This window comes from Ambystoma mexicanum, chromosome 14, assembly GCF_040938575.1.
Source record: "Ambystoma mexicanum isolate Mex_15411 chromosome 14, UKY_AmexF1_1, whole genome shotgun sequence".
NCBI classification, from domain to species: domain Eukaryota; kingdom Metazoa; phylum Chordata; class Amphibia; order Caudata; family Ambystomatidae; genus Ambystoma; species Ambystoma mexicanum.
The window spans coordinates 170,508,268-170,521,006 of NC_090940.1; the positions used below are offsets into that span (position 1 = coordinate 170,508,268).

The following is a 12,739-nucleotide window of genomic DNA, read 5'->3' on the forward strand; positions in this document are numbered from 1 at the left end:
CCAAGAAGCGCGTGTCTGTTGAGGCTTTTGCCCCCACTTTCTCCCCCCCCCTACCCCCTTTTGGCTGACTTACACCCTGACACAGCCCTTTCCATGCTCCACTCTGTTATATCTGACACTCTTGATGTTCTTGCCCCTGTCATGAGGATCCGTCTGAAGCCCAAAACCAAGTGCAACTCCTGGTACGACTCAGACCTTGGGCCTCATTACGACCCAGGTGCTAATGGGTTAACGGCGCCGTAAAAGGCTGCAGCGCCGTTAACCTATTAGCGCCTAATTACGAGGTCCCTTTGCGGGACCCGACCTTAACGGCTGGTGTAGACCAGCCGTTAAAGTAGGGACCTGCAAAGGGACCTTGGTGCTAATTACCGTGCCGCAATTTACGGCACCGTACTTCGCGCCTTCCCCATTCCCATTGAGCCCTATGGGGCAAAAATGGGAATGGGGAAGGGCCATGGAGGAAGGGGGAATTACCGCTCCGCCAACCTTGTAATGTGGTGGTAATTCCCCCTTTCTCCATGGCGGAGTCGGTAACTTACCGGCATGGACCATGGTGCTAATAGCACCATGGTCTTCCGCCAGGGTCGTAATGAGGCCCCTTGACACCCTAAACGCAAGTGCAGGGTGGCAGAGAGGAAATGGCGTGCTTCATGTACATCCTCTGACAAACTGTCCTGCCGCTTGCTCCAAAGGCAATACCGGCTCTCTGTCCACACTAAGAAGAGAGCTCACATCCAAGCACGCGTCTCTGCAGCATCCAACAACTCGGCTGAACTCTTTAAAATGTGCAAGGAACTGGCCAATCCTGCCACAGTCTCTACCTCTCCTGTCCCTTCCCAGGTCCTCTGCACAGCACTGGCTTCTCATTTCATCTCTAAACTCAGGACATCCTGTCCTCTCTCTCCTCCTCTACCCCTCCTCCCTCTACTCCCTGCTCTTCCTCTGGCCCTTCTTCTGCCTCCTCTCCTCCCTCCTGCTCAGCCTTTCCCCTGTTCTCCCTTGACTAGGTTTCTAGACAAGTCCTATCTATGAATGTCTCGTCAAAACAGGTTCACCCTTGTTCCTCCAAAACCATCAAGGACGTCAATGATCACATTGACTCCCTGGCCGACTTCTGCAACCATTCTTACGACACTGGAGTCTTCCCTCCCCCCCCCAAAGCACTCCCTTGCACACCCTCTTCTTAAGAAACCCTCTGCCGACTCATCCTGCCTGGCTAACTATCACCCAATCTCCATCATTCCTTTCCTGGGCAAACTCTTGGAAAAGAAGCTGGCCATCTCCCAGCTCAATCTTCACACTGAATCTTTTGGTTGTCTCCATGATCATCACTCTGTCTTCAGAGCTGCCAGAAGCACGGAAACTGCTCTACTGAACATCCGTGAAGACCCGCTCTCCAACCTTGATTCCAACACCCCCTGTTTCCTCATCTTACTTGATCTCTCTTCTGCCTTCGACACAGTCAACCATGTCATCCTGCTCAACCGTCTTTGATAACCTGGGGATCACCGGTCAGGCCCTGGTGTGGCTGACTTCTTTTCTCTCTGATCGACTCCCAGGTTTAACTTGGGTCCTTCCACTCCTCTATTTCTACCTGTGGTGCTCCCCAGGGGTCCAACCTCTCTCTCCCCGGCTGTTCAACCAATACCTGGCCCTTCTTGCCCACCCTGTTGCCACGCTCTGCCCCAACTTCCAGTGCTATACAGAGGACACTCAGCTCATCTTCAGGCTAACCTCAGACACCTCTTCTCCCTCTCTCATCTCTGACTGTTTGTCCGCCATCCAGGAGTGGTGTGCGGCCAATGATCTTTGCCTTAATGCCACAAAACCGAGATTCTCCTCATCGGCACACCCACACCTTCCTTTCCTGTCACTCTCTGGCCGGCCTCTCTTGGCCCTCTTCCTGCTCCCATCTGTGAGGCTAAAAACCTCTGGGTCATCTTCGACTCCACACTCCCCTTCTCTCCTCAAATCTCTGACGTCTCTAAAAAGTTACAATACCAGCTGCACCTCCTAAGAGGTGTTCTTCCTTTACTCTCCTTCCCCCAGAAGCTCACAGTCTACAGAGCTCTGGTTCTCTCTCGGCTGGACTATTGCAACAGCCTCTTTCTAAATCTGCCTGCTTCTACTCTACGCCCTCTGCAACTCATCCAGAACAGGACTGCAAGACCTGTCCTTGGCCTCAAACCCAGGGATCGTATCTCTCCAAGACTGAAATCTCTGCAATGGCTTCCAGTGGCTGCGAGGATTAAGTTCAAAACTTTCTGCATTGTCCACAAGGCCTTATGGGGCCACAATACCTTCAACTCTCTCTTCCTAAAGATCTTCCTTCTCAAGCACTTCGCTCATCCGCCTCCAACTCCCTCAGGGTCAGTCGCTTCTCCAAGCAACGAGTTGGTGGTAGATCTCTTTCTTCGCCTGGGGCCTCCCTCTGGAACAGCCTCCCTGCCCCCCTGAAACTTGAGTAGAACCATCTCCAGTTCCAGAAGCACCTCAAAACCTTTATCTTTGCTTCTGCCTTTTCTTCTCCTCTCACCTGCTGACTCCTGGCTGAAACTGAAACTGCACTGGTTACCTGGCAACCATCTGATCTCAGACTCATGCCCCCTCCCCCACCAGTCGCACACCTGCACTGCCTTCCTGGCAACCCCTGCACTTGGGGACTGTTGTATATATCCCTACAGTCCCACTATCTGCACTTGACACCTGATGCCTGCACTTACCCTCTACCCTTGCACTTGCCACCTGCTGGCCGTACTTTACTTATTGTTATTTATTCTATTATCCCATGTACTGCACTGTCCCCTCGCCCCCCCTGCGCTTCCCCCTTCCCTTGCGCGATCTGAAGGACACCTGGCATAGTAGGATCGTTGTCCGTCTTCCCTCTGTTCCCCCTCCCTTGCCTCGCCGCGCCTTGAAACAATTGTGTATAGGCGCATTTTAAATGCCTTATTAGATCATATCATATAGGACTGGGACTTCTTTCTGTACTGGTCCCCTGAGGAATACAGTGACTCGTAGAAAGATGTTGACTGGTATGTGGAGCGGTTGTGCTGTACCATTAGTCCCTTTTCCAGAGCGAAAGGACTGGTGCCTCTGCTGTAGCGTGCCCAAGTAGCAAGTAGTCTCTTTGTCTGTTTTCATAGACAGCAAAGTCTCATAAAATGTCTTCCCGAATAGGCCTAGGCCGTAGAAAGGCAGGTATACTACCCGGGATTAGATATCGGGTCTGATAGCGTGCCCATGTAGCGAGCGGTCTCTGTGTCTGTTTTAATAGACAGCAAAGCCTCATCAACCGTCCCGAATAGGCCTAGGCCGTCGAAAGGTAGGTCTACTACCAGGATTGGATATCGGGTCTGAAATCTGTGGCCTTTGGCCACCCTTGTCTGCGAAAGACCGTCCCATTGCCAAGCTGGTGAAATCCAGTGTCAGCGATGTCCACTGATACTGTAATGGCATGGTTTGATGAGAATTCGCCCTCTCAGAAAATGTCCATTGCCACTTGTTTCTTGTCATCAGGCAGAAACTCTAGGATGGGGCCCACTTTATACCACAACTCGCTAGCATATTGGGCGAGAATGGCCATGGTGATCTTCTTGCCAAAGGCATCGAGGAATTTACCTTCCTTATCCGGAGGAACAGAGCAGGAAGATGACAGGTTGGTGGACCTCTTCCTGGCAGCAGCGCAGACAACGGAGTCTGGTGTAGGTTGAGTGCGTAGGCAGGCAGCGGTGCAGTCCGGGGCCTTGTATTGTTTGTCCCAACTGTCCTTTTTAGCAGGAGCGGTTGCAGGGTGAGCCAAGGTGACATGGCCATCCTCCCTAACATCTTCCAAAAGCGGGATGGACATGACAGATTTTCTTCGCTGTTCTCTCCATGGATATAAAACACTGTCCTTGCGTTGCTCCTCAGGAGTAAGGCCGAACATCTTAGCCCCTGGGCCCACGAGCGCATGATAAGCTCCCACTTCATCAGGTGGGGCATCCCTAATTGGGTCTTCAAACTTTTCAATAGGGGATGTATGCATTGACACCAGTGTTCTGGATCAGTGTCTGCATCGGTTCCGGACAGCTGCCAGGGCCTTGTCTGGTATTCAACCCTGCTCGGGAGTTGCAGAACGTAATCCTCCCTAGATGAGCCTGAAATATCTGCGGGAGGTTGCTGTGGCGGAACCGGAATCAGTGTCAGAAATCTTTAATGCAATGTAGCCACCAGTGCAGTAAGGGTTGATAAAATATCCAGTTACAAGTTCCTCTGTGGAGGAGGCGGCTGAGCTGGCTGCATCAGAGGCACCCTCTGTAGAGGGAGGGTGCAAGGGTGGTAGTAATGGCAGCCTTGAGGCTTGCCTTACCACATGGAGACTTCCTAGGAGGTGGTGTTTTGCATTGCGGGGACGAGGTATGTGAAATAATTGGATCCACATCCGGGTCCTTCAAATCTTCAGAGTAAGAAAGACTTGGTTCCACTATGATGGTCCCTTCTGGAAGCAGCCCTACTCCGAGATCTGGGTATTGAGGCAGAGGGAGCGCAGCTAGCGCCGACACCATGTTGGTGGAGGTGCCATAAGTGGTTGTAACAATCGTCAATGCAGTAGTTATGACCAAGTGTGAAGATACAGTGTTTGCCGTCAACAGGGGTACAATAGTCGTGGCCGTAGTGGTAGTTTATGAGGTCTTCGTCGACGATGTAGCCCGCTTGCTCGACGTAGTCGACAGCGGAGCACTCGTGGATGGTGTAGCTGGCTTCGGCGTGGACGATCTGGAGGAAGGCGATGGCATCGAGGACTTACTTAGAGCAGACTTCGAAGATGACTTTGATGGCGTAGATTTTACCATCAATGGCAAAGATTGGCCACGAGACTTAGAAGTGGGTTTGCTTGACTGGGTCACCTCCGTCGGTTAAGTTAAACGTCGGCAGATGGCCAACAGGGGAGGAGCTATGGAGGTGTTCGTATTGGCTGTGGGCAGTATGACCCAAAATGACTAAGAGCACAAAATTGACTGAAAGTTTCAGTTTAAGTTGAAACTACTCTATGCTACCGAGGATTCCCAGCCTGACAACAGGAATATTCACAGTGTATTCACGGTGTAAAGATCCAATGCTGGAGAAGTACATTTCATACAAGTTTCCCAAAATACTTTAAAATTCTATCTCGGATTCAATTAATTCTCTTGAACATGTCTAATGTCGGGTCAAAGGGATTCGCTTTTTGTCCGTCTTCCAGAGACCCTGTACAAGTAAAGACACTGACTGGCCTCAAGCAGCTCTTCTAGGTAAGCTCCCCCGTCGGTATGTGCAGCTTCTCCAAAATCTGTCTCAGGTATCTGGCCCTTCTTTAGGAAAGGCCTCGGCATTCGGTTCAATCTGGATAAGGTCCTTTCAAGAAAAATCTACACGCTATATCCAGTTGAAATCCAATCTGCTTTTCCCCTTGCAGAACCCAGTCAGACGGGCTCTCTAACATCTCTATTTTCCCCCAGCTCTCCCTTCTTCCTGTTACTGAAATTAAATACCAATCAAACTCCACTCAGTGTGAAGGGGAGCACTGTTTCCTATAGGTCAGTGTATTTGATTGATTTCTAAACCCAAGGAAAAGGGGACACTCTCACACACATTTATTTTCTATTAGCTCCGGTCTGTAGTCCTGGTTTCATTTCCTCGAAAGCCCTCTGTCTACCATATGATATCACAGACCTTGGCCACAATAATTCCACAATTTTATAAATATAGTTTCTGTGAATCTAACAGTTTACAAAAATCTCATTTTCATGAATCTCTCACAGTGTGTGCAATTCGTCTGACGTCTATAGGGGGTACCATTGCAAAGTTATGATTATAACATTTTAGTTGAAAAACATTACTTAATGCAGAAATCTTCAGATGTCTGAATGCAGTATAAACTCACAACAGAGCACATATCTGTTTTTGTTATAAGCAATTGGAAGTCTTAGATAGGGCATTTTAGATGGTGGCACATTTTAAGCAGTTTAAAAAAACCATTTAAACCTCACTGACAATCTGAGCTACGATTCAGTTTAATTTTCTCAATCCAATATATATTTCCAGTCTCTCGTTAGGGTTCATCTTTGAATAGCCATTTACACTGCAGAATTCCAATAGCTTTGGGCCTACTACACTTCGTGACCAAGAAGTTAACTGAATATAATAGATTCTCTTTGGCCAACTTTACCACTCATAGTACGTCATTAATTAAAATGTTACTCTGTAAAGCAAATAGATGATAATCTAGGCGCACTCCGTGGTGTCAAGTTAATTTGTGTATTTTTAAGCCTTGAACCTGGGGGTCAAGTTATTTATGATAGCATCTGTTTTGTCTTTGACTCATTGGATAAAGAATGTTTCAATTACATGTTGACTTGCACGTGAATCGATCACTACAGCAAAATGAGCTTTAACAGATCTATTTGCTTTGAAAATATACACTCTTTCTCACAGTTTTCTGAACACACAGGGGTCTTTCTTTGAGAAATTGGTTATTTGAAGGACACTGCTTTTCAAATTAAACACACTTGATTTTGTTGTGCATATTATAAAACTTGTATTTTAAGTTATAATAGATGAACTTTCAACATACATACGCATATGTACACAAAATATCTATATTAAATTATGGACGTCTTAGGCCCCATTTATTTTTTAACATATTGCATTTTTAATACATTTTATTTCTGTGGAGAAAATGCACTACACCCTGTTGAGATGGAGTTAAAGAAACATATTAGGAAAACCCTCACTCCCAAGTGGGCCGCACGTACAACCAAAGAATCAGTCTCTAGATGGTCAAATAGATAGAAGTCTCCCTTCACAGGGCTGTACATTTTCATGACTTTCCTGGAACAGACAGGTTTTTCCAAGGCATTAGCCACTGTGCCCGTAAACACTCCTCAAAGAGCAGAAAAGCCTGATCGTCCCTGGGAACTTTCTGCTTCCCATCAATGAACCGGTCACTTTCAGAAGGCTTATCATCCAAGATGGGGATGCCCAAGACTTTTGTAGCACACTGCACAAGGCACAGAGGTGAACAATGTGGCACTTGGGCCAGCAGGTGTTAAGGCAGAAAGTCAATTTTCTGGCCTCCCTTTATTTTTTTGCAATGCATCAAACTAGGTTTGGGAACTGTCCTCCACTTTACCAGACTTCTCACGAAGTTGGGGTAAAGCTGGAGACTCGTGCCACTTCTAGTAATTTATTTTTTGGAATTATAACGATTTTGATCCCCATCGAAACTAACTCCACATTCTCACTGAGGGCCTTAACTCTCACACATACTTTAAATGGGTGCACTTCTACAGTGCGCCCTTGGGGAGTCCTTAAGGCACCTAAGGGTGTGGGCACCATTAGGAGCCCATATATATCGCAGGGCGTCCTTCCTATTTCAGACTCCTGCTTCTTCGTCAGAGGGAACCTGCAAAGGCACTCCTTTCCTTGCCTGGCAGGGACAGCCAGGCACCTTGTCCTCTTTGCTGGAAGGCACATGGGCCCTGTGCTGCGGGGGTGTTGGGAGAACATTGGGTCTGCTTCTCTGGTGCTGCAGATTCTCCTTCCTCGTGGGTGAGATGTCCTTGGGAGCTGGCTGCCATTGGCGGTTGCTTTTCTTCCTGGAGGGACGATCGCCTGGAGCCCACGACCAGACTGCCTGCTGTTGAATGCTCGTCTTCTGCCCTGGCAACATCCTGAGCTGCTGGGCAGACAAAGTCCTCCTCCAGGAACTCTGCTTTTGTTGTGCTGATAAGAACATGGCAGGGGAAGCATGTGGAGAGGGCCCCCTCCCTTCCAGGCTAAAGACTAAGGGTATTGGTAGTGCTCCAGATAAGATTTTGAGGTGAGAGTATTTTACTCCCCATCTTGAAAGTGTAAATGCAATTTCAATGGAGTAAAAAATTAGTTTTCTCCTTCGCAAGAGAGTAAAAAGCATGTGACATCCAACCGACGCGTGCAAAAGGCTAAACTGTATTGAAATGATTCTCATGTGTCAGCAGTACACATTGTGACAGAAAAGCAGGTTTCTCTCACACTGAACAGATAAAGCAGAGTGAAGTAGCACACACTCACCAATGGAGCAGATGTGCACTAACACTCTGGAGCTTCCTTTGCATGCACAGAATCTCATGGTCAAATGTTTGCTGGACAGTAAGCCTTACATCCTTCAGAAGTCAGTAAATTATCGAATGAGGTAACAATTATTACAGTGCTTAGAAGTTGAAGGTAGTTTGCATGAATCAATACATAAAGTGAAATACTTCTCTGTATTATCTCTACAGGGATATTGCTCAGTTTCTATCTCAGTTACAAATGAAACCATTACATTTGTTTTGTACAACTTGCACTGGCTGGAGTGTCAGGTTTTGAATGTCGGAATTGCAGTCTCAAAGATTGAAAGGTGCTGTGACCCCTGTGATTGGTGTAATGACAATCACTCAAGTGAAAGCAAGGGCCTTGCTGCCACGAACTAAATAAAGGACACTTCACAACAAGTTAAGGTTAGTGGATGTTCAGACTAGACACGTCATACCCCTCTGTGCCTCATATATGGTTTTGAGCCACAAGTGTTTTACACCATTTTCATAATTAGAGTGTTAAATAAATTGTAAGAGTAAAAATGATTTACCTACACAAGTGTAAGATGTATGCGACAGGCAACCAAAACAGGACTAAACTTGAAAAGTTTTCACAGCCAGCATCAGGACCAACAGCGTTTGCCTACATGCAACCAGAGACCTACGGCCCTGTGCCCTATATGGGACACTAGGGCATACAACATCATTAGAAGCAAATCCCAATTAAGGAGAAGCGGCCAGTCTCTCTCATTCATTCCTCTAAGACGATAACATCCGGTTCAGCGCATCCAAAGGTACCCTTGGGTATGAATAACTGGATTTGGTACCCGAAATAGCAACTTGACACTGGATTTCATCAGTTACCCAAGGAGGGCCAAAATATTTACACACTGAAAAACCCCCTTCCAAAAGTTTATTTACCTGTGACCTCCATAACATTTTACATACCTTCTCAAAAGAAAAGGAACTGTTTTTATTTATTGCATGTTGTGTGCTCAAAGTGGATAGTTCATGGGTTAAGCAATCGCCTCAGACAAGGCGCAAGCCTAAACTTTGCCAGTTTAACTGTAGGCAGGTCTAGCACAACCCTTCATCTTTCTGGGATTGAAAAAAAAAAGTAAATTGGGTAATGAGAACAGCCATTATTACAGAGCTCAGAAGCAGGAGGAATCTTGTATGAAGCACTATAAAAAGCCTATTATACTGTATCTTAAAACATCTGGCTACACCTCCTAAGAATTACCCTTGACTGCTCAGCCAGTCATTTCTACCAATAGAGGGAGGGGTATAACCGGTAACTCACAATCAGAGGGAGGTTTTGAGTGGTCCAGTGCACGTCTTTACATGTATTTTTGTCTTGATATTTGCTTTACATATGACCACTGGCCTTTGTAGTGGTCTTTGTCTGGATGCATCAAACAACCTCTTAAGTCTCCTCTTGGAAGTAGGAGGAGAGGGGTCAAAAAGCAACTACCTTGCCAAGAGCTGTAACCTACCCCGAAGGGTCTTCAAATATGCTCTTAGCAGGAATTTTTCTCCCAACACAGGTACTTTCGGGCACTATTATATTCTCACACTAACTGGGTTCTTGAAACCACACAACAAGCACTTTAGCTGAGCTGGTGGTCTTGCAGGTTAAACCAAAATCTGGGTTTGCATTCCCAGTTGCTGGTTCTCTAGACCCTCAGGTAAGGCCCGACTCCTGCCAGCGTCTGGCCACATGTTTTCTGCTGGTTTCTGAAGCAAACTTCTCCCAGAGTCCTGGCCTGCTCCAGTGTGTAGTCCAATTGGCTTAATTGTAATTTCTTGTTCCACCTGTAACTCCCTTGGTGTATTTGGCTTTGGGAAACAAGTTCACATTGTACAACTCTTCTTCCCTTGCCGCCTGCCCGAACCACAAGTTGCACTCTCTGGAATGCTGCCTTAGTGCCCTCACTGCCCAAGAAATGTCTGCCTCCTTTCATATGCCCACGCATTATTAGGTGGATCTAATGAGAGTTAGCATTTCTGGGCCTGCTCTATTTTGACGAATATGGGTCACGATTGGTCACTTCCAGGTGAGACCAACTCCTCCCTATGTCTTTCTGCTCTATAAGCAACTGGGAGTTAGGGTGGCCGGTAATTTAATGAAGGTGACTGACCATAGCCCCATGTACCGAATTGATGAAAGGCCTGTCCTTTTGAGGATCAGGTGCAACTGCCATGGTGGCTTGCTGTTCACCCTCCTGTGTCATCACATACATTTTCCATCATTTGTGCGAGAGGACTAGGCTCCCAGTGAAACGCGTGTGCTGAATTAATAAGGTAATGGAATCTTCCATCAGCTCATGTCCACTTTCCAAGTCGGGCCATGAACTTGGCGTGTGCTGTTCACTGGTTCCCAAGCCTTGTATGGAGCGATTATCGAGGCTGCATGAAATTCACAATCTTTTGCAGACTGTCCCGGTTCACTAACTTTGCACAAGAACTGATTCTTTAGTAATATTTTCCCTTGGTCAGCTGTCACACTAACTGGGTCCACAGTAGGCATTCACAAGTGCTATGTATTTACCACCTGGCCAATATGCAGTTTCCCAATGGGCATTTGGGGAGGTGGTGTGGGAGTCACAAGGACTTGGAAACCGCTGGAGAATACACAGTGAAACCACGGTTATCAAGGGGTGGCATACTGGTGACCATGTTGCATACTTCAGATAGGCAGTATAAATTGAACAACAAGCAAACAGTTAACCAGTTCTTTTTTAAGGGTTTTGTGAAGTACATTTTTAGTAGTCTTGCCTATACTTTTGTATATACCCACTATTTTTATATAGCCAGAATTTGGTGACATTCTCAAGAATGCTGGTCAGTGGAGGCAAACAATACATTAAGTGCTGGTGGACTCTGTCCTCTGATGCCGTTGTGCTTGGGGGACACCTTCTCCTCCCATCTTTGTTAATGGTTGGCACAACTATAGAAATAGGAAACCGGTGTGGGAGCGCTCCAATGAAAAGTCGCAATTTTTCTTTATGGCAAGGATATGCAATTTGGAAAGGAACACTTTTCCACGTTACTTTACACAAAATAATGAATGGAAAAATGTCACCCAATTTAAGTCCCAAAGTGGAATTCAAATGACAATTTGTGCCATAGAAGCAGTTTCCTGAGCAGGCTTCAAAATGTTGTAAAACCAAATGTCGATTATGGCATCTCCCTCGGGAAGTTTGTTGTCATTGGCGGGGAAGCTGCAAGTAGAGCGATTCCACACGCCATTGGCAGCTGACTTGCCCCAAATCATTTTACGCAACAAAATAAACTTTCTGTTGTATACTCGGATCTCCAACCCGTTGAGGTGTGCGGGGGCATGACTTGCCATAGTCAACTAATTTAATTGTGGAGCTCACAGAACCTAGCTGTGATTAACAAACCAAAAGGGGTCAAGAGAAATTATTACTTTATTAGGTAGGGGTGTTTGGTGGGGAGGCTGCGGGATAACATATCTATGTATGGATAACCAGCGCACTAGAGAACATTGTATAAATGAGCCTGCTCCAAAACATTTCTATAAATGAAGTCACTGAACATTTTGCATAGTTCTACATGAGAGCAATAATGAATAAAGACAAACTTACATGTATATTGTGGGCATGGACTGACTGATCACTTGACCCGCTGAACACAAGATCATTCACAACCTTCACAAAAACAGAAAAGAATGAAACACAAGTTATTCAAGGTCTGCTCTCTGAGACATGGCATAAGAGTCCCTGTGGATGAATGCAGTCTTGAATGTCCATCAATGCCCTTTACACATGCCTCCCTCATCCACACAGATTTAACAGCCAGGCCCAATTGATTACTGTTAGGTAGATTTTCCCCTTTCAATTAAATTCTCCCCACTGTGCGAGCCCCCCCAGCATTTTTGCTGGACTAGTGGATTTTTTGACTGATTCTCCGTAGTGAGTGGGAACCCTTTTCCACATTCACTCATCTTTTTACTCAGAGCCTGGGCCCTTTCTACCTCTTTTTGGTACTTTTTACTAATGTTATGCTTTCCTCCAACTTTCCTGGCATTTACCTTTTCCTACTGCACCACGTAGCCCATTCTGTGCAGTGTTGCTGGGAGTTCCTAGAGCCTCCATTTAAGTTTTACCTGTGATAACACACCGTTACCAGGGCAGAGGGACCCTTTTTTTGTCCTACCTGTGTTTTATTTTGCGAGAGCAGCACATTCCATCTTAAATGGAGTGCGGAGGGGAAACAATGTCTTGTCCTCACTCTTCTCCCTCACCATTTCTCAGGCCTCCCTTGGCCCCCTCTACCCTCCGCCCCTACTCTCCTCCTTTTCTACAATAACACCTGATGAGGTGGTTTCTAGACAAGTCCGCTCTATGAAAGTCTCATCCAAACAGGTGCTCCCCTGCTCCTCCAGAACTCTCAAGGACAACAGTGCCTCCCTTGCTCCAGCCTTGGACGATTTCTGCAATCACTCCTTTGCCACCGGATTCTTCCCCTCACTCCTCAAGCACTCCCTTGTTCACCCTTTCCTCAAAAAGCCTTCTGCCGACCCTTTCTGTCCGGTAAACTACTGCCCTATCTCCATTACCCCCTTCCTGGGCAAACTCTTAGCTTATCCACCACACTAATTCTGTTGGTTGCCTCCACGACCACCAGTCTGGTTT

The 12,739-nt window shown here is 46.7% G+C and overlaps 1 protein-coding gene across 2 annotated transcripts in view; it reads right to left on the minus strand.

Moving 5' to 3' along the window:
• Positions 1-12,739, minus strand: part of ZNF106 (zinc finger protein 106) — a 693,205-nt gene that overhangs the window by 75,014 nt on the left and 605,452 nt on the right. For both annotated transcript variants that reach the window (XM_069638825.1, XM_069638826.1), the window contains one exon: positions 11,690-11,752. In XM_069638825.1, coding sequence (XP_069494926.1) covers positions 11,690-11,752 — 63 coding nt within the window. The remainder of the gene's footprint in view (positions 1-11,689; positions 11,753-12,739) is intronic.